Genomic DNA, 22138 nt, shown 5'->3' with positions numbered 1-22138 from the left:
ACATGGGGCTCACAGTCTGAATCTCCACTTTCCAGATGAGGTAACTGAGGCCCAGAGAGGGGAAATGACTTGCTCAAGGTCACACGGCAGACAAGTGGCAGAGCTGGGACTAGAACCCACGACCACTGACTCCCAAGCCCGTGCTCCTTCCCTTGAGCCACGCTGCTTCTACTAAGCCCTGGGGTAGATACAAGGTTGGACACAGTCCACATCCCACGTGGGCCTCATGGACTTAAAATTCCCATTTTACCGATAAGGGAACTGAGGTGCAGAGAAGCTGAATGAGTTGCCCATCATCACCCAGTGGGCAAGTAGTAGAGTCAGGATTAGAATTTCGGTCTTTTGACTAGCGGGCAGGGGCTTGGAGAGGCAGTCTGTCCTGAACACACACACTGAACTTGCATTTTTTTTTTTAAATTTGGGAAACTGTGAGCACATGAACCACAGAAGCCTTTCTGGGAGGTACTTACGGCATCTCCCAACCTAACCAAGAGCTGCTGCAGGATCAATAGGTCTCGGCAAATGAGAAAGCGAGTATTGGCAATTTTGCCCACGCTCCTGCACACTACATTCCCCATGGTACCACTTCCATAGAGCTGGGCAAGATTCATGCGAACGTTCAGAGGCAGTGCTGTAAAAAGGGAAAAAAAATTGGGTGAGAATCTTGGCCAACTGCTGCCTTTCCAAGAGTCGAGGGCATGCTTGGTGTTCCGCCATTTACCTGGATCAAACCCCTTTTCCAATTCCATTTCGGTCTCGTAGTCCATTTCCCGAATAAGAAGCCCAATGGCGTGGACTGGGTTTCTGATCTCTTGCAGTTTACTGCAAATATCCTCCATTGTATTGTCTCTGTAAATATAAGGAGAGGGGTCCATGTAACACAAGCACTTTGGCATCAAAAAGGATTTGCAAGTACCAAGGGTCCCTGGAAGAGGAAAAGCAACTGTATTCATTCATCCAGTCATATTTATTGAGCAATAATTAAGTAAGTAAGTAAGTATTGAGCACTTACTGTGTAAGATCAGGGTAGATTACATTTCCTCTGCCTGTGTTGCCCTTACACTTAGATTTGAATCCATAATCACCTCACCCTCAGCCCCACAGCACTTATGTACATATTCAGAATTTGCTTATTTATATTAATCTCTGTCTCCCCTTCTAGACTGTAAATTCCTTGTGTGCAGGGAACATATCTGTCAACACTGCTATACTGAGCTCTCAAAAATGCTTAGTAGAGGGATCTGCACACAGCACACGTTCAATAAACATGATTTTTAAAGTTAATACATATTAGATAGAAACTCTAGAACAAAAAGTGCCTAACCATTTTATCTTCCTCCATGTTTCACAAATTTTTGGCAAAGCTACTTATCCATCAAAATTAACTGGTTCAGACAAAAATCTTTAAGCAAGCCTCAGAGACTCTGATTCAGCCATCAGAAAAACCTTGCTAGGTTTTAATCCATCAATCACATTTATTGAGTGCTTACTCTGTGCACAGCTCTACATTAAACACTTGGGAGATTTAATATAACAGAATTGGTAGGCATGTTTCCTGCCCAAAAGGAGTTTACAGGTTTCCTGCCTATAAATTGCTCATCTGTTTATTATCACTGTTGCTCCCCTAAGCTTTGCATGAGTCTGGGCATCAGAGGACCGGTGTTTTAATCCCGGCTCTGCGGATGCCCGCTGTGTGACCTTGGGCAAGTCACTTACTCTTCTTTGTGCTTCAGTTTCCTTATCTGTAAAATGGGGATCCAACACCTGTTTTCCCTCCTATTTAGGATGTGAGCCTTCCGTGGGACAAGGGCTAAATCTGACTTGATTAACCTCAGCACTTAGAACAGATCCTGACACCTACATAATTATTCTTAATATTACTGTTATAAATAATAACAACAATGATAATAATAATAAAAAATGGGGATTTTTCACTATTTGGTTTCTGGACCAACAATTGCCAAATTTCCACTGAACGTGCTTTGCTCTAAGTTCTCTCTTACATGTCATTAGCAATCATATCTTCCAGGATCTGCTCTGCAGCCCTTTCTGGCGACTGAAGATGGCCGCAAGCCATTTCCATCATCAGCGCCATCTCCACAGACATGGACTCCCCAATCAGTCGGAGGCATCTAACCAGACATATCATGTCACGGGCCACTTCTGGATCTGCAGGGGAGAGAAATCTGGGAAGTCAGAGTGATGGTTCACAGGGAGGCCCAATTTTTCAAATGAACTGTGGTTCAATTTCAGAGAAATGGAGTGAGGGAAAGGGTTCAGCTTCAAGACGGCAAGTGCGGCAGAGGTGGGAATGTGACGACGGAACAGTAGTGACAAGGAAACATACATTAGTCTAATTGGGGGGACTTCAGGCAGGCAGAAAACATGCGATGGGGTACTCAGTTCAGAAGATGGTGGCCAAAAATCGGAAGGTGATGTACAAGGCAAGGTGAAAGCCAGAGAAGAGTACCATGAAGAAAACTACAATTACCGTCAGAGATGGTGCTCTCGTCCTCAGTCAAAAGATTCTCGTCAGGCAAGAGATAGAGGTGATCCACCAGAGAGCAGGGCACCAGGAAAGACAGAAACCCCTGGAAAAGTTAAGTTGGGTGGCTCACTTTTTTACATATACAGAACACAGAAGGACTGTCTGGTTCAGACAAACCGTATGTACTTGCAGGAGACACTCAAGAGATTACCGAAATGCACTAACAGTGAATTACAATGTGATAGACCACCGTTTTCGCAGTGTTTCAATTCCCTTACTTTTTTCAGAAGGCACACCATGTTTGTGTGGGGATTCATATGTAATGCAAGAGGATGGGAGAGGGCTTCTTGGTACTGAAGACAGCAGGCGTAAAACTTAGACCAAAATTCAACCTGCAACTGTCGAAACTCTTCCTGTGAGAATTCATATTCTGTTACACTTCCCTGGAGCTGGAAAAATAAAACAAAATAGAAGATGTTTCAGCTCGGTTTTTTCTCTCCAAAACAGACATTTCTCCACCACCTCGATATTCTCGATTTCATTACAATATAATACATTATAAACGTATTGTAAATTTACATTTTTTGTAACTTAATTTCAGTTTTCCAGATTCGGTCACGAATGAAGACCTCTAAAACTTACTTCATTTTCCACTGCTAGAGTTACTTCTTTCTTCAGTTCATCCCAAGAAAGATCCAAATTTCTCTCAGTTCCTCGCCGGAAGATCTAGAAAAAGAGGAAAGACAGTAATATCTTTGTGCCACTGTGCCAGAGCCATGCCCAAAATCCTACGTGATAGGTGTGAATTCAGATAAAATTATAGTACTGTTCGAAGCTTAACACTTCATTGAGTAATGGGAAACACTGGAGAATGCGATGAGCTTTCTTTTTCTGAAACAGATGTAAATTTGCCATCTTCTCTGTTAGCAAACCTTGCTAAATGATAAATACCCAGCCTCTCCTTCCATACATTTCAGCCCATTCAGAAATGTCAGTAGGCTTCAAATGAAAATATCATTTTTGATTGGAAGGATTACTCTGAAGATTATAATAGCCTACCCGCCTCTTCATGATTTCTATGCCTATAAATTCCAAAGTAGAGCCAGAAGTTTTTCACACCGAGCTTAGCGCAGCTAATGTAATAAATTTTTGTAATCACGAATGACTAATGATAATGAATTACGAACAAAACATCTTGCTCACCTGTAAGGCTTTGAATAAAGCAGCATTCGTGAATCGTCCAGGTGCAAAAAGATTTTCCAGGTATGTTTCCTGTTAGAACATTAAAAATTATGTTAGCCGTACACTGAAAGAGCATTTAGAAACACTTTGGGGGCTTTTAGAAGGAAGGTTTCAGACTTACTCTGAAGACCTGTCAATTTATGTTCATATCACATTGGAGTTTTGAAATTCTAATAAGTAGCCTCAGTGTATTCTATTAAATCTTCAAAAATGAAGAACACTGTGAATTACAATATTGGGAACATACATGAAACAATTAGACAGAGTTCTCTCTTCTGAAGAGATTTTAAAAACTACTCAGTAGGCTGCACTTGCAAAGATCTACGTATTCAATAGAATTAGGATCCTGCAGCTTAAAAGTGAGGTGAAGCAACTGAACACAGAAATTTACCTTTTTTATGAAAAATGGAGAACCATGGTAGTGATAATTCCCACAGGCGGGAACTGAGTGTAATAACAAGTAATTCAAAAATTCCAGAGTGGGGACTTAACATAATGAGAGCAAGTCCCCAAACAAATCCCAAACTTCAATTACCACACAGTTTTAACCTCCTCCATGCAACCAACATTTTTCCAGAACTCCTAGCAAATAGTGACATTGTCCGATTTGAGTTTCACCTCCCCTTCCTTTCCATTGTCTGAGGAAGTAGTAATGCGCAACGGTTCAGTTTGGAGGTCACTTACTCTTGGGTCTTGGTCATCTCTGATAATGATTTCTTCTTCTGGCAGTGTCTGTACAAAGACTGGGTTCCACTGTCCTGCAATATTACTACAGATGACAAACAAACCGGTGAAACGATCACTTTGAAAAAGGCTGCATCTACGCAAAACCCGCTTTGTGCACCTTTGCCCATAGCATATGACTGATGGAAGATTCCTTTAGTTTACCCGCGAATGGCACTCACCCTGTGTTTCACTGTGTGCCTAAGGCTCAAGACTGAAGAACCCTAACACCTCTCTGCTCAACCTGCTGCTCTCACTTGTATTCTGGGAGGCGCGGGAATGGATGCCGTGCTTAGCTCTAGCAACCACCACAGCACAACTGCCCTGCAGGATCCTGGTCTAAAAGCCTTTATCCAAATCCAAAATGAGATACAGTACATCAAATTATGCTGCCCTTGGTAGCCCAGTAGATTTGGATATAAAGCAAGGGGACCCGTATCCCCTATTTTGGGGACGTAAGGAGAAAACAAGGAACCCTTCGGCCTCTTACCCCAGGACGAAAAACAGTTCCCAAGAATTGCGTCTGCTCTCTGCAACCACTTTTTCGACCCGAGAAGGGCTCCAAGAAAACCCTGTAGACCCCTTTGCAGTGTCAGGAAATGGGACCCAGGCATCCCCTGCAGACCCAGAATTTTGATGATAATAATTGTGGCATTTAAGCGCTTACTATGTTCCAGGCACTGTACTAAGTGCTGGGGTGGATACAGGCAAATCAGGATGAACCCAATCCCTGTCCCACATGGGGCTAATACTCTCAATCCCCATTTTAAAGATGAGATAAGTGAGGCACAGAGAAGGGAAGTGACTTGCCCAAGGTCACCCAGAAGATGAGAGGCGGCGCTGGGATTAGAAACCAGGTCCTATAAACTTCCAGATCCGTGATCTATTCACTAGGCCACATAGCATAGTGCTCTGTACCCCACAGAGTTCTCCGTACCCCATAAGACTAGAAAGCAAATCACATTATCTTCCAAGATTGAGAGTGTGTGTTGAGCTAGGTAAGATAATAATGGGGGAAAGAAAAAAGTCCTCACTGTTCAAAATTGATGTATTTCACAACAGTCTGATTTTCATCATCATGCCAGAGCGCCCATATGTCAGTGGCTGTTAAGGAAAAGTCGATTAGTGTCTCCTAAATAGGAAAAAACAAACAAAAAATAGCACAATTAAACCATGGACACTGGAAGAAGAAGAAAGGATTTGATTCATATTTTAAATATATATTCTAACATTCTAAGAGTAAATATACACCAAATCAGAAAGCCCCACGCTCAACATGAAATGTCAGACAAAAAATCAGATGAAGTTGCCATTTATATATCGTGCGATCTTACTTTAAAGCTACCTTGGGATATCGTTCTTTAAAAAACACAACTAGTTTAACGGATGGCTTTAAACGGCTTAAATCTCTACACTAAATGAGTGAGTCTGATCACTGGCACTCACCTGAGACGTGAACAGGGAGGAGATGTGATCTAAACTGTAGCGGTTATTTTCAGTAGTCACCAACTGGAAGACACAAAACTGTAGAAACACAAGTGGGGTGATTAAATACTCCACAAATTAAATCCACAAACAGGAGGCTGCAAACGAAGGCTATCTACATCCAAAGAATCACAAAATTTGTTTTTTAAAAAGAAAAAGCTTTATAAACCAGTAGAAATGTCTTCAATCAAACGACAGCGTTTTTATTCTTATCTTTAGCGCTGATATACATCTAGGTCTACTTTTAAGTTATGCCTTTATCTGTGCATTCGGTTATCCGTTCAGCTGATCCACCAGATATATCCGCATTACTTCCTGCTTTTACCTTATTCTTCCTTCTGCTCTATCTGTAAAAGGCATTTGCCTGTCTCCTTTGTTAAACTGTAAGCTTCTTGCAAGCAGGGAATGTACATCTTGCTACTGCTGTATTCTCCAAAACACAGTCTAATGCCTCGCATTCATCAGACAACTACCGACTGAGCACCTACTGCGTGCAAAGCACTGTTCTGAATAGGTAAAAGACAAGTCTTGAGGGAAAATGTCTGGTCAGAAACTCTCTCTCTTGCCTTTCATTCAAGTTATCAGCACATTCCAGCAGCAGTGGAGCCTTCTATTTTTCTGCCACCATCTCTTAGGTACGTACCGACAACTCACAAAGCCTAATGAGGTCAGAAATGAGGAAGGGCTTGGGGACCAAGTTGATTTTTTTTTTTAATTACCCGGCCTGACCCCAGACTCTACCTTCCTTACCAAAGAGCCCAAATTAGCTTTGTATTATCTATCTTTCCATAGCTGGGTTCTTAGAGGACCTCGCTTTCAAGAAGACGCGTGTTGTAGCCCACACGCTCTCCAATGCTACACGCACAATCGTGTCTTCTGACGCCACAATCCACTCCGCTTAGACGGATGTGTGTTGCCGGGAAGAACCAACCCCAATTCTGTCATCACGTTCTAACCAAAACGTGTGGGGAAAGCACTCTTTGTGAGCAGAACTGACCGTATAGAAACTGTATGTTAAAGTACCCTCGGGTTATAACGTAAAACTCAGTTCTTACCTGTCCCCGTTTTGGTGCGTGCATGTACACGCCAAGGTAAAGTCCCATGGAAGGAGAATAAGCGAGCCGCAATTTGTGCCCTGTACCAGCTGCAAGCCTGAGGTCCTTATTTACAGGAACAAAGTCCAGCATGTCGGCCACCATCAGACACATTTGGTCCTGATCACGGTAAAGACAGTCAATAAAAACGATAAATATGTTTTGGGTTAAAAGTACACATCTTGCTCTTCACTGGGGATGTTCGATCTGGACCTCTAACAACATCGATTTGGCTAATCCTTGACAGTGAACAGCTCGTCTGAGTCTAGTCTCTTGAAGATTTATGATGAGATCAAATTTCGTTCCAAATTATTATCTCCCAAAAATTGGCATTTCCATGTAGGCATGGCCATTATATAACTGACCTTCAGGCAGGATTAAAAAAAGTGTTATTTCAGATGAGTGAAAAAATAATTTGACAGTAAATTCTATTCTTATGAGGAAACTTGAGAAGTATTTTGCCTAAGTCTACTTTACTTCCCCTTGATGTTACCAGTCAGGGTGTAATTTTTAATAAACATGTTAAAAATTTTGGGGGTGTTTTATGTGTGTGTAAATATGCATGTCATATACACATAACATGCATATTTATATATATATATACATGTGTATATTCACACACACATACTCACACATGTAAAACACCCCAAAATAAATATCATTTGCCTATATCATGAAATTTCTCTGGCTGTATATCTGTAAATCTTTCACCAGGTCATAGCCCTGCCAACTTAAACTCTGATTCTTAGACTCACAGGCATACTGTAGGGCAGCACAAAATGCAACACTTGGCCTTTACCTTGTAGGACCACATTCGAAGTTTATGATCCTGGCAGAGTGCAAAGAGAAAGGCATCGTGCTCGACACAGTGGACAGAGAGACTTAAGGGACGATCAGAAGGGCCTTGATCACCTCTAAAACACAAAACCAAATAATGACATATTCATTCAATGACATATAAATTCAATCAATTTATGAGGGCCTACTGTGTGCACAGCACTGTACTAAGCACTTGGAAAGCACAATTCGGCAACAGATAGAGACAATCCCTACCCAACAACGGGCTCACAGACTAGACATAAAATACAGAGAGCCTCAAAGTTATCAGGCTGCTGCTCCAAATGCAGATTTCTTGAAATTAAAAAAACAAAACAAATGAATACATCTTGAGGCAGTTATAAATAAAAACGGTGGAATTAAGAATTGACTCTGTGCCCAACACAGTACTAAGCATTGTGGTAGACACAAGAAGAAAGCATTTGACTAAAAGGTATATAGAATGGAATTTTATGGAGCTTCACTCAGCTTCTTTCTAATCAATCAAGAGACTTTATTAAGCTCTAGAGAGAGTTGAAAGATATGATCCCTGAATCTGAAGGGTTTACAATTTAATGGGGGAGAGAAATGGCAAGACAATTTACAGCTGGGAGAAAGGAGAGATATGGATAGAGGATGAGAGAGTGCTTAAGTAATAGGGCATGGACATAGGTGGCTATGAGCTCACAATGGGGTAGCTGAGGCCAAGTGCTGGGCTGTTAGTTGGGGGCTAATTCTGAGAGAGGAGAAATTAATTGGTGAGGACCTTCTGGAAGGAATGTTATACCAGAAGGCTCTGACGACGGAAAGAGCCATGAGTCTGACATACATGAAAAGAAAGGGAATTCCAGCAGGAGGAAGAGTATGAGCAAGGAGGAATAGTGATAATTAATAATTACGGTATTTGTTAAGCGCTTATTATGTGCCAAGTACTGTTCTAAGCGCTGGGTTAGATACAAGGTGATCAGGTTGTCCCACGTGGAGCTCAAAGTCTTGATACCCATTTTACAAACGAGATCACCGAGGCACAGAGAAGTTTAGCGATTTGCCCAAGGTCACCCAGCAGACAAATGGCGGGGCCGGGATTAGAACCCACGACATCTGAGTCCCAAACCCATGCTCTTGCCACTGGGCCTTGCTGTTTCCCCAGGAGCATGGGGGAGTAGGAGTGGGGGAGAGGAGAGTGAGGCACAGTAAGTCAGTTCAAGGGAAATGAAGAGTGTAAACTGAAGTGTGAGAGACACTGAGTGAGGGCCTTGGAGGCACTGGCTAGAAATTTCTGCTTGTGTTGACAAGAATGGGTAATCGTTGAGATTCTGAGTGAACAAATGAGCGGAGAACAAGGATTTAGGAAAATGATCTGGGCAACAGAGTGAAGCATGGATTGGAGAAGCACGGACTGGAGGCAGCGAGATGTGAAGAGACTCATACCGGACAAGTCAGTCGATAGGTCGTATTTATTGAGTGCTGTACAAAGTAACTGTATGTGAAGCACTGTACGAAGCGCTTGGGAGAGTACAAAATAACAATATGACAGATACATTCCCCGCCCACAACGAGCTTATGGTCTAGAGGGGGAAGTTGGGATATTAAAGGCACTGGGGCCACCAGGGTGGCTATTTGGATGGAGATGATGTGGATCCTGAAGATATTATGGAGGAAAAATCCAACAGGAATGAGGAACAGAATGAATAAAGGAGGGGTGGAAGAGGGGCAAGAGTTGCAGGAAGAGTTATAGCAAGGATGCACACTCCCTAAGATTCAATGAGTTTGACTGGTCTCACACTGTTTAGGGCAATAATAGGAATGGGGCAAAATTACATGTGTACTAAATAGATGACAGAGTGACAATTTACGTGCTCATAATAAGTCTTGTCCTATATGATCCCTCAAAGCTGAACGTGACCCTTCCAGTTTTGCCAAATCAAACACACTATAAGCCCTCGGGGGGAATACTTTTCTACTTCAGCGTAAGCCTGAATGGATACATCAACCCGTTTAAATTCTTGTAATACACTCCAAGATCACCTAAGATTAAAAATCAGGATAGCCATTTTCCAGTGGCTAAGGTGGCTCTGAAAATACCTGTGATCGAAACGTGAGTCATGGCAAACTGGGTTAAGAGTGAAAGAAAGGCATTTTTAAAATTTTACACATGGCATCACTAACCTGATAGCTGTTGACATCCAGCCTGTAAGTAACCGCTGCATTACTGAGCTCTGTTTCAGTTCTACAACAGACACTGTACCTACAAGATCAAAAACAGATCCCTTTTACCCAAGTCATTTTTCAATTGCTCAAGGCCCTTAAGGATGTCACTGGCAACTAAATCGAATAGTAAGACAGATTTATAGACTTCCAGTGTAATGGCTATTTCACAGAGAAGGTCTTGGGACAGATATACATCCTGCCTGCGATAATTAAATCATCACTCAAAAAGTAGACTTCGGGTACAAAACCAGATTGAATTAACTGTTTTTCTCTCTCCTGAGTGGAGGATTGGAGTTCTGGGTTGCAGTTCCATCTCTCCTACTGGGACCAATCAGCTGATCTCTTGCCACCCCACCTTTCCCACAGACTCTTCGTTCATTGTTTTCAATGCAATGAGATGAACAACCGACTAACTAAAACCACACCCACTTCCACTTGGTAAAATTTGACATCGACATAACTTCTATATTCCCAAAACACTGTAGGCTGAGTTCGGGTCTTGGGGATCCCGGCTTGGGTTACGTTGGGCAAATGGGCTGTTGACAAATGAACGGTACCCAATTCAGTTCTGATGACTCGATCCACTGCCCTCGACAACTGTCAGATAAGCGGACGTAAGGTGATTTCATCTGTTGTATGTGAATGCTGTGAGGCTCATTATCAATCGGTAGCATTTACTGAGTGCCTACTGTACGTAGAGCTCTGTACTCTGTTTATCTTCTCTAGGTATCTTAATTTTGGTCTTACCGGGCACATCGTGAGGAGGCAGTTTAAGGACAAATATTCTTCCGGAAACAGACGGCAGAGCAAACAGCGCCTCGCCGTCACTGCTGAGCCAGGCCGCTGAGGCAGTGGAGTTGGGTGCCAGACCCGGAATTGCGGGTATCAGCTGGTAGTTAGAAGGATCCCTAAATTCGACTTTTCCAATATCAGTGAATACTGACTGCATCTGGTTATCAGTTATCAGCTCCTGCAGAAGAATCCAAAACAGACCATCAACCCCAAACGCTATTCCTATTTATCACCTGGCCTTCCTTTAAAACTTCTACATGACTACGTTATATGGAGCTGTGGTTAAGTTGTTTAACCTGTGAGCTTGGGACAATCAGGGCTTGCTAGAGAAATACAGTGTGTGCAATCCAGAAATACGTCAAGAACTACTTACACTCCTGTACATCCGTGAAGGGTGGGGTAAAATCAATCTGTGCACTGTCTGATTGGTTAGAATCAGGATGATTACGTGATTCTGAGTCTCGGAAACATGCACTCCTCCAGGCAAGACACTGCAGTTTTGGAACTTGAGACGAACGGCATTATTCAGAAGATTTATGTCGAGCGACTCCTCCACCAGTTCCAAAGTGTCTCCTGAAGTAGTCCTGTTTTTGTTTTGTTTTTAAAAAAAAGATACAAACCTCTTATTTTTCAGTATTTCCGAATGCCCTCCCTTAAGACAATAGGTTAGTGTCAACTCCCTATTTACGAGATTTGGCTTAACTCCGTTCATACAGTTCCCAATGGCCCAAATCGACACAGGCACGCACACACACACAAACCCAACCCCCCTCCCCCCAAATTGGGAAAGGGTGAGAGAGCCACAGCAGAAACAACTAATAAAAATAAATGATCCCATTACTAAGTAAATTCAAGATCAAATGAAAATTAATCTTCACAAGCTCGGTATTTTCTCTATCACCATTCCTTTAAATGATAGGTCACAGCAGCCTATCCTTCTCTTTACTGCAGTGTTAGCCAATTAAAACACACTCATGTTTTAGTTAGCATGAAGTGTTATTTGCTCACCTCCTCCAAGAGGCCTTCCCAGACTGAGCTTCCCCTTTTCCCTCTGCTGTCTCTCTACCCCCCTTCCCCACCCCTCAGTTAAGCCCCCTTTGCCCCCCTTTCCCTCTGCTCCTCCCCCTCAGCACTGTGCTCGGCCGCTCATTTGTATATATTTTTATTACCCTATTTATTTTGTTAATAAGATGCACATCCCCTTGATTCTTTTTATTGCTATTGCTTTTGTCTGTCTGTCTCCCCCGATTAGACTGTAAGCCCGTCATTGGGCAGGGACTGTATCTGTTGCCGATTTATACATTCCAAGTGCTTAGTACAGTGCTCTGCACACAGTAAGCGCTCAATAAATATTTCTGAATGAATGAATGAATTTGCTCACCTCCCCACTTAATCGCTGGTATTTATTGATCACTTATTTTGTGCAGAGCACCACACTAAGTGTCTAAGAGAGTACAATACAATTGGCAGACATGATCCCTACCTTCAAGGAGCTTACAGTCTAGCAGGGGAGGGCAACATTAAAAAGAAAGTACAGTTGTAAGCCTATGTATTAAGCTTTACGGTGGTGGTCGGGGGCTGGGGGGGAGACTAACTGCTTTCTTGTTCAACAGAAACTCCTGACCACCGGCTTTAAGGCACTCCTTCAACTTTCTTATTTATCGACTCTCTTCTGAAAGAGAACTCCTCTTTGGTAACTTATTCCGCCTGGTTCTCATCCCTCCCACTTCTAACCTCCCGCTCATGCCCCGTGCCTTCAAATCCACCTGACCATAGCTCTCCCCATCTCCAAAGCCCTTCTGAAATCACATCTCCCCCAGGAAGCTAGCCTCAATTCATTTTTCTTCCCCCTGGTCATCACCCCCTTCTACCTCTTCAGGACACCTAAGTCAATTACAAATTTGTATACTCAGAACTTCTAGACCTAAGGATTTATGCTATCTAAGCACTTGTTCATCTACCTATGCAATTTTCCTTTCTCTTCTTCAAACCCCAAGGGCTAAGCAGAGTACTCTTCACATAATAGGGGAAGCAGCGTGGCTCAGTGGAAAGAGCCTGGGCTTCGGAGTCAGAGGTCATGGGTTCGACTCCCGGATCTGCCACTTGTCAGCTGTGTGACTGTGGGCAAGTCACTTCACTTCTCTGGGCCTCAGATACCTCATCTGTAAAATGGGGATTAAAACTGTGAGCCCCACGTGGGACAATCTGATCACCCTGTATCCCCCCCCCAGCGCTTAGAACAGTGCTTTGCACATAGTAAGCGCTTAACAAATACCACCATTATTATAAACACGACTGATTGGTTGACATAGCTGCTTTCATAGAAGGAGGGCTTCTGCATTAGTAGGGAAAGTGTCTGCAAATATGTCAGGACAATCTTTACTCAAATTTAAGTTGATGCACCTTCTCTAAAGGAGAAAAGGCCTTCTTGTCAAAGGGCCAACTGAAGAACTAAAACCACTATGGTTCCAAAACGAAAGAGATGTTGGTACTAGCTTCTCATTTGTTTTCTCTCAAAGGCAGGGTTTTGGAAAGCTCCTGGCTTCTCTTTTCATTCAACACAGTATTTCTCCAGTGGCCGGGTGAAGGAGTTGCTCTCACATTCTTGCCCAGCAACTTTCACAATTACAGGGGTTCCTTAAAAAAGCAACAGTTGCCTTCCCCGGGATCGGGGACATAACAGAGCTCTGCTCTTCTCTCCCTTTCCTGACCCAGCTTGTTTCCATTTTCATCCAACTTTTTGTTCCAGTTTTCTTGCAGGGATGACTGGTACTGCCGAAGAGATCAAAATTCCTAGTATTAAAGATTCAATCCCATATCGCAGCCTTTCTGCAAAGGAGTACATCTCTGATTACGGTGGCTGTCTGATGCTAGTGTCCTACATTAGCTAGAATCTGGCCCCCTCCCCTATTCGTATGTGTGTACATGTACACATGTTTTTAGGCTCTTGCTTGTCTTTTGAATACTAGCACCGGGTTGCCAACACATTCAGTTTCTGGTTAAATGTGAACCCCGTCCCCTATCTTGTTGCCAACCTACACTACTAAGAAATCACAGTAATCCGCAATTATTTTATCAATTATCTTCTCCCCAAAATTCAAGTTACTGTATAAATACAATCACATTAATGACAAAATTAGTTGGAAGCTTAGAAAAAGTATTCTCGTCTCCCGTGGAAAGATAAAGTGTAATACTGAGAGGTTAAGTGCTACCCATTTTGACAAACTGGTGGTGGCCCCAGCCTTCTGTATCCACCCCAGCGCTTAGAACAGTACCTGGCACATTGTAAGCGTTTAACAATACCATAATTATCACTATTCTGCTGTTCAGTCCGGAGCTCTGTCCACCGGCTAGACCATACCGCCTATGCATCGAGAAGCAGCATGGCGCAGTGGATAAGGGCACTGGCCTGGGGTCCAGAAGGTCATGGGTTCTAATCAGGGCTCCATCACTCATTTGCCGGGTGACCTTGGGTAAGTCACTTCACTTCTCAGTGCCTCAGTTACCTCAACTGCAAAATGGGGACTGAGACTGCGAGTCCCTTATGGGACAGGGAGTGTCCCCAACCCGATTTGCTTGTATCCGCCCACAGTGCCTGGCACATAGTAAGTGCTTAACAAATACAATTATTATTTTTATGTGTGGCATGCTCTAGTCGAACATGGAGAGGCATCTGCATTACCTTTCCAAGATCCCTCTGCTGCCTTATTACTTCACCTGATTGACAGATCAGCTACAACAGCCTTCCTTGCCCCTCAACCATGGTTTCCTCATTCAAAACTTGACATTTTGGGGGGGAAGAGGTAACGCATTCGACACGCGATTCACAACTGTCGTGTTTCCCTCTTCCGCGAACGGCACACTCACCAATGAATGAATCTGTTTCTGGTGACGGAGAACAACTTGCTACTTTCCACATAGTAGAAGCCTCCAGCGCTCTCCCTGTATTTCCCAGCTCCAGGCGCTGCGCTCACGGTCCCTGCAGGAGGGAAGCAGAGGGAAAGGGATGAGCGGAGAAGCAGCGGGGCTTAGTGGCAAGAGCACGCACGGGCTTGGGAGTCGGAGGACATGGGTTCTAGTCCCGGGCTCCGCCACTCGTCTGCTGTGTGACCTTGGGCAAGTCACCTCACTCCTCTGTGCCTCAGTTACCTCATCTGTAAAATGGGGATGCAGCGTGTGGGCCCAATGTGGGACAACTTGATTGCCTTATATCTTCCCCAGTGCTTAGACCGGTGCTTGGCACACAGTAAGCGCTTAACAAATACCATTATCATTACCACTTAACTTCTCTGTGCCCCAATTCTCTCATCTGTCAAATGGGATGAAGACTGTGAGCCCCACATGGGACAACCTGATTAGCTTATAACTACCCCAGTGCTTAGAGCAGTGCTTGGCACATAGTAAGTGCTTAACAAATACCATCACTATTATTATGATGGTGATGAGTGGGTCTTGACCTCTGGGCTGCCTGGGGAGGGGGCTGTAGGCATTGGGGTGGGGGGGATGGGGAAGGAGGCAGGGGAGAAAGAGGAGGAGAACGAGGAGGAGGAGAAGGGGAGGAGGGGTGGAGGAGAAAGAAGAGAGGAGGGGGAGAAGGACGAGGAAGAGGGGAGGGGGAGGAGGAGAGAGGGAGAAGGATGAGGAGAGAGAAAGGAGAAGGAAGAGGGGAGAGGGAGGAGGAAGAGGGGAGGTGGAAGAGGGAAGGAGGTGGTGGAGGAGGAGAAAGAGGGGAGGAAGAGGAGGGAGAGGTGGTGGAGGAGGAGGGAGGAGGAGAAGGAAGAGGAGAAAGGGAGGAGGAGGTGGTGGAGGAGGAAGAGGGGAGGAAGAAGGAGAGGTGGAGGAGGAGGGAGGAGAAGAGGAGAGAGGGAGGAGGAAGAGAAGGAGGAAGAGGGGAGGAGGAGGGGAGGAGGAGGAAGAGGGGAGGAGGAGGAAGAGGGGAGGAGGTGGAAGAGGGGAGGAGGTGGAAGAGGGGAGGAGGTGGAAGAGGGGAGGAGGTGGAAGAGGGGAGGAAGGGGGGAGGAAGAGGAGAAGTAAGAGGAGAGAGGGAGGAGGAAGAGGGGAGGAAAGGGAGGAAGAGGAGGGAGGGGAGGAAGAGGGGAAAAGGAGGTGGAAGAGGGGAGGAGGAGGAGAGAGGGAGAGGAGGAGGAAGAGGGGAGGGGACAGGAGGTGGAAGAGGGGAAGAGGTGGAAGAGGGAAGGAGGAGGCGGAAGAGGGGAGGAAGAGGAGAAGTAAGAGGAGAGAGGGAGGAGGAAGAGGGGAGGAAGGGGAGGGAGGGGAGGAAGAGGGGAAAAGGAGGTGGAAGAGGGGAGGAGGAGGAGAGAGGGAGAGGAGGAGGAACAGGGGAGGGGACAGGAGGTGGAAGAGGGGAAGAGGTGGAAGAGGGAAGGAGGAGGCGGAAGAGGGGAGGAAGGGGAGGGAGGGGAGGAAGAGGGGAAAAGGAGGTGGAAGAGGGGAGGAGGAAGGGGAGGTGGGGGGAGGAGGAAGGGGAGGTGGGGGGAGGAGGAAGGGGAGGTGGGGGGAGGAGGAAGGGGAGGTGGGGGGAGGAGGAGGAACAGGGGAGGGGAGAGGAGGTGGAAGACGGGAGGAGGGAGAGGAAGAGAGGAGGAAGAGGGGAAGAGCAAGAGCAGCAGCAGGGAGGAGGAGGAGGGAGAGAAGGCGGCGTGGGCGTGAGGCCCGGAGCAGGCCGGGCTGGCGCCGATTTGTATTTTCGCGGGGGAGCGGCGGCCGGGGGGGAGGCGGAGGGGCCGGAGGGGCCGGAGGGGCGGACCGGCTACCAGCGCCGCTGACGGTGAACTCCCGGAAACGCCTCCGACTCTCCCGCTCGGCGCCGCTCAGCTCCACCAAGCTCCGCTCCAGCGCGCCCGACGTTGCCGCCGCCGCCACCGCCACCGCCGCCGCCATCTTCCCGCCGCCGCCGCCGCCGCCGCGAGGCTCCACGGGATGGCCTCACGTCACTTCCGGGCGGGAGACCCGGCGCGCGGGGGGGCGGGTGGGGGCAAGAGAGACAGGCGGAGAGGCAGGCAGAGACACAGAGAGACAGATAGAGACAGAGAAACAAAAGAAAAATAATGATCGTAGTTGATAAGCGCTTACGATGCGCCAAACACTGTTCTAAGCGCTGGGGGAGATACAAGGCAATCAGCTTGTCCCCCCTGGGGCTCCCAGTCTTCATCCCCATTTTCCACCTGAGGGGACTGAGGCCCAGAGAACTGAAGTGACTTGCCCAAGGTCCCACAGCAGACAAATGGCGGAGCCCGGGATTCATAATAATAATAATTTGGGTGTTTGTTAAACGCTTACGATGTGCCCAGCACTGTTCTAAGCGCTGGGGGAGATACAGGGGTCATCAGGTCCCACGGGGGGCTCACAGTCAACCCCCGTTTTCCAGATGAAGGGACTGAGGCCCAGAGAAATGAAATGACTTGCCCAAGGTCCCACAGCAGACAAGTGGCAGTGCCCAGGATTAATAATAATAATAATTTCGGTATTTATCAAGCACTTACGATGTGCCCAGCACTGTTCTAAGCACTGGGGGAGATACAGGGGTCATCAGGTCCCACGGGGGGCTCACAGTCAACCCCCATTTTCCAGATGAAGGGACTGAGGCCCAGAGAAATGAAATGACTTGCCCAAGGTCCCACAGCAGACAAGTGGCAGTGCCCAGGATTAATAATAATAATAATAATTTCGGTATTTATCAAGCACTTACGATGTGCCCAGCACTGTTCTAAGCACTGGGGGAGATACAGGGTCATCAGGTCCCACGGGGGGCTCACAGTCTTAACCCCCATTTTCCAGATGAAGGGACTGAGGCCCAGAGAAATGAAGTGACTTGCCCAAGGTCCCACAAGACAAGTGGTGGAGCCTGGGATTAATAATAATAATAATAATAATAATGATAATAATTTTGGTATTTGTCAAGCGCTTACGATGTACCCAGCACTGTTCTAAGCACTGGGGGAGGTACAGGGTAATGAGGTTGTCCCCCATGGGGATCACAGTCTTAACCCCCATTTTCCAGATGAGGGGACTGAGGCCCAGAGAACTGAAGTGACTTGCCCAAGGTCCCACAGCAGACAAGTGGTGGTGCCCGGGATTCATAATAATAATAATAATTTTGGTATTTGTCAAGCTCTTACAATGTGCCCAGCACTGTTCTAAACACTGGGGGAGATACAAGGTAATGAGGTTGTCCCACGTGGTGCTCACAGTCAACCCCCATTTTCCAGATGAAGAGACTGAGGCCCAGAGAAATGAAGTGACTTGCCCAAGGTCCCACAGCAGACAAGTGGCGGTGCCCGGGATTAATAATAATAATAATAATGATAATAATATTTTGGTATTTGTTAAAGCACTTATTATGTGTCAAGCACTATTCTAAGCAGTGGGATAAATCAGGTTGTCCCCCATGAGTCTCACACTTTTAATCCCTATTTTTCAGATGAAGGGACCGAGGTCCAGAGAAGTGAAATGACTTGCCCAAGGTCCCACAGCAGAAAAGTGGTGGAGGTGGGATTAATAATAATAATAATAATAATTTTGGTATTTGTTAAAGTGCTTACGATGTGCCGAGCGCTGTTCTAAGATAATAATAATAATTTTGGTATTTGTTAAAGTGCTCACGATGTGCCGAGCGCTGTTCTAAGCACTGGGGTAAATCCAAAGTCATCAGGTTGTCCCCCGTGGGGGTCACAGTCTTCATCCCGTTGAAGAGCCCGTTGTTGGGCAGGGATTGTCTCTCTTTGTTGCTGAATTGTACTTTCCAAGCGCTTAGTATAGTGCTCTGCACACATTAAGTGCTCAATAAATACGAATGAATGAATGAATGAATGAATGAATGAATGAATGAATGAAAGGAGGGAGAAAAGGGAAGGGGAAAGGAGGAGGGAGAGGGAAAAGAAAGAGAGAGACTAATTCTCTTCCCCTCTTCAGAACCCTACTTAGAGCTCACCTCCTCCAAGAGGCCTTCCCAGACTGAGCTTCCCCTTTTCCCTCTGTTCCCTCTGCTCTCCCTCTACCCCCCCTTCACCTCCCCTCAGCTAAGCCCTCTTTTCCCCCTTTCCCTCTGCTCCTCCCCCTCTCCCTTCCCCTCAGCACTGTGCTCGTCTGCTCAACTGTATATATTTTTATTACCCTATTTATTTTGTTAACGAGATGTACATCACCTTGATTCTATTTATTGCAATTGTTTTAATGAGATGTACATCCCCTTGATTCTATTTATTGCTATTGTTTTTGTCTGTCTCCCCCGATTAGACTGTAAACCCATCAATGGGCAGGGACTGCCTCTATCTGTTGCCGATTTGTCCATTCCAAGCGCTTAGTACAGTGCTCTGCACATAGTAAGCACTCCATAAATACTATTGAATGAATGAACTAATAATAATAATGATGGGGCAGCAGCAGGGAGGAGGAGGGGGAAGAAAGGAGGAGGAGGAGGAGGAGGAAGGCCCCGGTCAGGCTGGGATGAAGCAGATTTGGATTTGGACTTGCCCCCTCCTCCTCCTCCTCCCTGCTTGCTGCTGCTGCTCCCGCTCCTTAATTATTATGTGCCAGGCACTGTACTAAGTGCTGGGGCGAATACAACCCAATCGAGTTGGACACGGTCCCTGCCCCCCCGTGGGGCTCAAAGTCTCGATCCCCATTTTACAAATGAGATAACTGAGGCCCAGAGAAGTGAAATGACTTGCTCAAGGTCACACAGCAGACAAGTGGTGGAGTCGGGATTAGAACCCACGACTTCTGTCTCTCAGACCCGTGATCTTCCCAGGGGAAGCGGGGGGGAGGGAGGATGAGGCAGAAGAGCAAGGGGGAGAAGGAGAAGAGGGAGGGGAAAAGGAGGAGGGAGAAAGGGGCAAGAGGATGGAGAAGAGGGGGGGAAAGGAGGAGGGGAAAGAAGAAGGGAGGAAGAGGAGGAGTCGGAAAACGAGGTTGGAGAAGAGGGAAGGAATAAAGAGGAGGGAGAAGAGGGAGGGGGGAAAGGAGGAGCGGGAAATGAGGATGGAGAAGAGGGAGGGGAAAAGGAGGAGCGGGGGAAAGGAGGAGGGAGAAGTGGGAGGAGAAAAGGAGGAAGTTGAAGAGGGAATGGAGAAGAGAGGGGGAAAAGGGAGGGAAAAGAGGGAGGGGAAATGGAGGAGGAAGAAGAGGGAGGAGAAACGAAGGAGGGAGAAGTGGGGGGGGGGGGAAGGATGAAGGAGAAGAGAAAGGGGAAAAGGAGGAGGGAGAAGAGGGGAAAAGAAGGATGGAGAAGAGGGAGGGGAAAAGGAGAAGGGAGAAGAGGAAGGGGAAAAGGAGGAGGGAGAAGAAGGAGGGGAAACGAGGGAGGGGAAAAGGAGCCATGGGAAATGAGGAGGAGAAGAGGGAGGGGAAAAGGAGGAGGTTGACGAGGGAATGGAGAAGAGAGGGGAAAAGGAGGAGGAAGAGGGAGGGGAGAAGAAATAGACGAAAGTGGGGGTAAGAGAAGGAGAGGGAAAAGGAGGATGGAGAAGAGGGAAGGGGAAGGAGGAGGAGCGGCAGACGGGTTCCCCATTCAGTGGGGTGGTGCCCACGGAGGGGCAGAGGTGGCAGGGTCTGGGTAGTACCTGATGCTACCGTGGCTCTTAGAGAGGCAGAAATGGCAGCCTCATCGGGCCCTGCCAGTTGGTCACTGGTTTTTCGCCCGCATGCCCAGTGGTGCTCACAGGGCCGGCCAACAGCCAGCCCCCCTCACTCCAATAGTTTGGCCCTCCTCCCCCAGTTCCTCCCACTCCTCTCCCACACCCCAGGTGTGGGAGTCCTTGAATGCAGGCCTCAGTCTTTGAATACTTCAGCTTTTATATACGTTTAAAAATGAGCATCTGGGTTGCTGAATCCGGGCTCTCAGATTGGCTCGGGGATGATTCAGGAGGTGACCTTCATGAATATGTCCAATATGTTGGGCTCCTAAGTGGTAATTTTCAGCCCGCACAACTTCCTGCCTTTAATAAATTCCACATGCTCCTCATCTGCTGTGGGAAGAAGTGTTTCTTTCCCTTCCTCTCAAACCTACCATATACACGTTTCAATGTTGCCCCCTGTTGTGAAATGCTGTGAATAATAATTCTGTGTTTGCCCTGCCTGCCCCCTTTGGGATTTTGTAATCTTCGGTCATAGGCCCTCATCTGTCTTTCCAGAATTGAAGGCCCAAACGGTGGCGACTGTGAATGACAATTTTATATATGCTCTGCCTACACCCTCTGATATTTGTGAACTTCAGTCATATCCCCTTACCTGTCTTTCCAGAAATGAAGATCCAAATGGCGGCCAAATTGTACATTCCGAGTGCTTAGTACAGTGCCTTACCCATAGTAAGCACGCAATAATAGAGAAGCAGCGTGGCTCAATGGAAAGAGCACCAGCTTGGGAGTCAGAGGTCATGGGTTTGAATCCTGACTCAGCCACTTGCCAGCTGTGTGACTGTGGGCAAGTCACTTAATTTCTCTGTGCCTCAGTTACCTCATCTGTAAAATGGAGATTTAGACTGTAAGCCTCACGTGGGACAACCTGATTACCCTGTATCTACCCCAGAGCTTAGAACAGTACTCTGCCCATAGTAAGCGCTTAACAAATACCAACATTATTATTATTAAATACTATTGAATGAATGAATGAATAGCCCCTGTTGTGAAATTTGGGGAGTAACAATTTTATATTTGCCCTGCTTACACCCTTTGTAGTCTTGCAAACTTCAATCCTCCCCCCTCATCTGTCTTTCCAGATGGAAGAGCACAGTCTTTTCAGCCCCCTCCCTTAAGAAAACTTCTCGTTTGCCAGGTGATCTTGGTTGCCCTTCTCGGGATCATCTCCAGTTTTATTATATCCTATCTAAGATGTGGCCTCCAAATTTGGCGAACTTCGTAGAGGGATTGGGTGATGGCAAAATGGACCTCTGGACAAAGTTGATCTGTTTTTTTCCACTGCCCCCATGGCCCTCAAAGTGAATGTTGTGTTTTGCCAAGCAGCCCAGCAGTAGTTGAACTGGAATTTCTCATGCATCCCGGGGTGCAGTGTTTTTTGGAACGCCGCTGCTGGCCACAAATTTATGACGCAATTTGTCATAAATTGCGTGTTTTGAATTCTCCATCTCCATTCCTTGGAGAACTGATTCACTTCCAGGGCATCAACTACCATCTCTATGCAGGTGATTACCAAACCTACCTCTCCAGCCCTGACCTCTCTCCTTCTTTGCAGTGTCCCATTTCCTCCTGCCTTCGGGACATCTCTATTTGGATGCTCTGCCAACACTTCAAACTTAAACATTTCCAAAACA

At 46.3% G+C, this 22138-nt stretch overlaps 1 protein-coding gene across 1 annotated transcript in view; it reads right to left on the bottom strand.

Moving 5' to 3' along the window:
• NUP160 (nucleoporin 160) overlaps positions 1-16740 on the bottom strand; it is a gene marked incomplete at its 5' end in the record, with an annotated part of 39020 nt that extends 22280 nt beyond the window's left edge. Inside the window, 17 exons of the mRNA XM_029059243.1 lie at positions 471-631; positions 722-849; positions 2004-2169; positions 2492-2591; positions 2767-2937; positions 3131-3214; positions 3692-3760; positions 4415-4499; positions 5488-5585; positions 5900-5977; positions 6994-7152; positions 7832-7946; positions 10018-10096; positions 10807-11029; positions 11225-11435; positions 14719-14830; positions 16626-16740. Coding sequence (XP_028915076.1) covers positions 471-631; positions 722-849; positions 2004-2169; positions 2492-2591; positions 2767-2937; positions 3131-3214; positions 3692-3760; positions 4415-4499; positions 5488-5585; positions 5900-5977; positions 6994-7152; positions 7832-7946; positions 10018-10096; positions 10807-11029; positions 11225-11435; positions 14719-14830; positions 16626-16740 — 2154 coding nt within the window. The remainder of the gene's footprint in view (positions 1-470; positions 632-721; positions 850-2003; positions 2170-2491; positions 2592-2766; positions 2938-3130; positions 3215-3691; positions 3761-4414; positions 4500-5487; positions 5586-5899; positions 5978-6993; positions 7153-7831; positions 7947-10017; positions 10097-10806; positions 11030-11224; positions 11436-14718; positions 14831-16625) is intronic.
• Positions 16741-22138: the final 5398 nt, after the last annotated feature.

This window comes from Ornithorhynchus anatinus, chromosome 3 (assembly GCF_004115215.2).
Source record: "Ornithorhynchus anatinus isolate Pmale09 chromosome 3, mOrnAna1.pri.v4, whole genome shotgun sequence".
Taxonomy (NCBI): Eukaryota; Metazoa; Chordata; class Mammalia; order Monotremata; family Ornithorhynchidae; genus Ornithorhynchus; species Ornithorhynchus anatinus.
The sequence above is the reverse complement of the archived record's forward strand: the minus strand, read 5'-3'. Positions and strand labels throughout refer to the sequence as shown.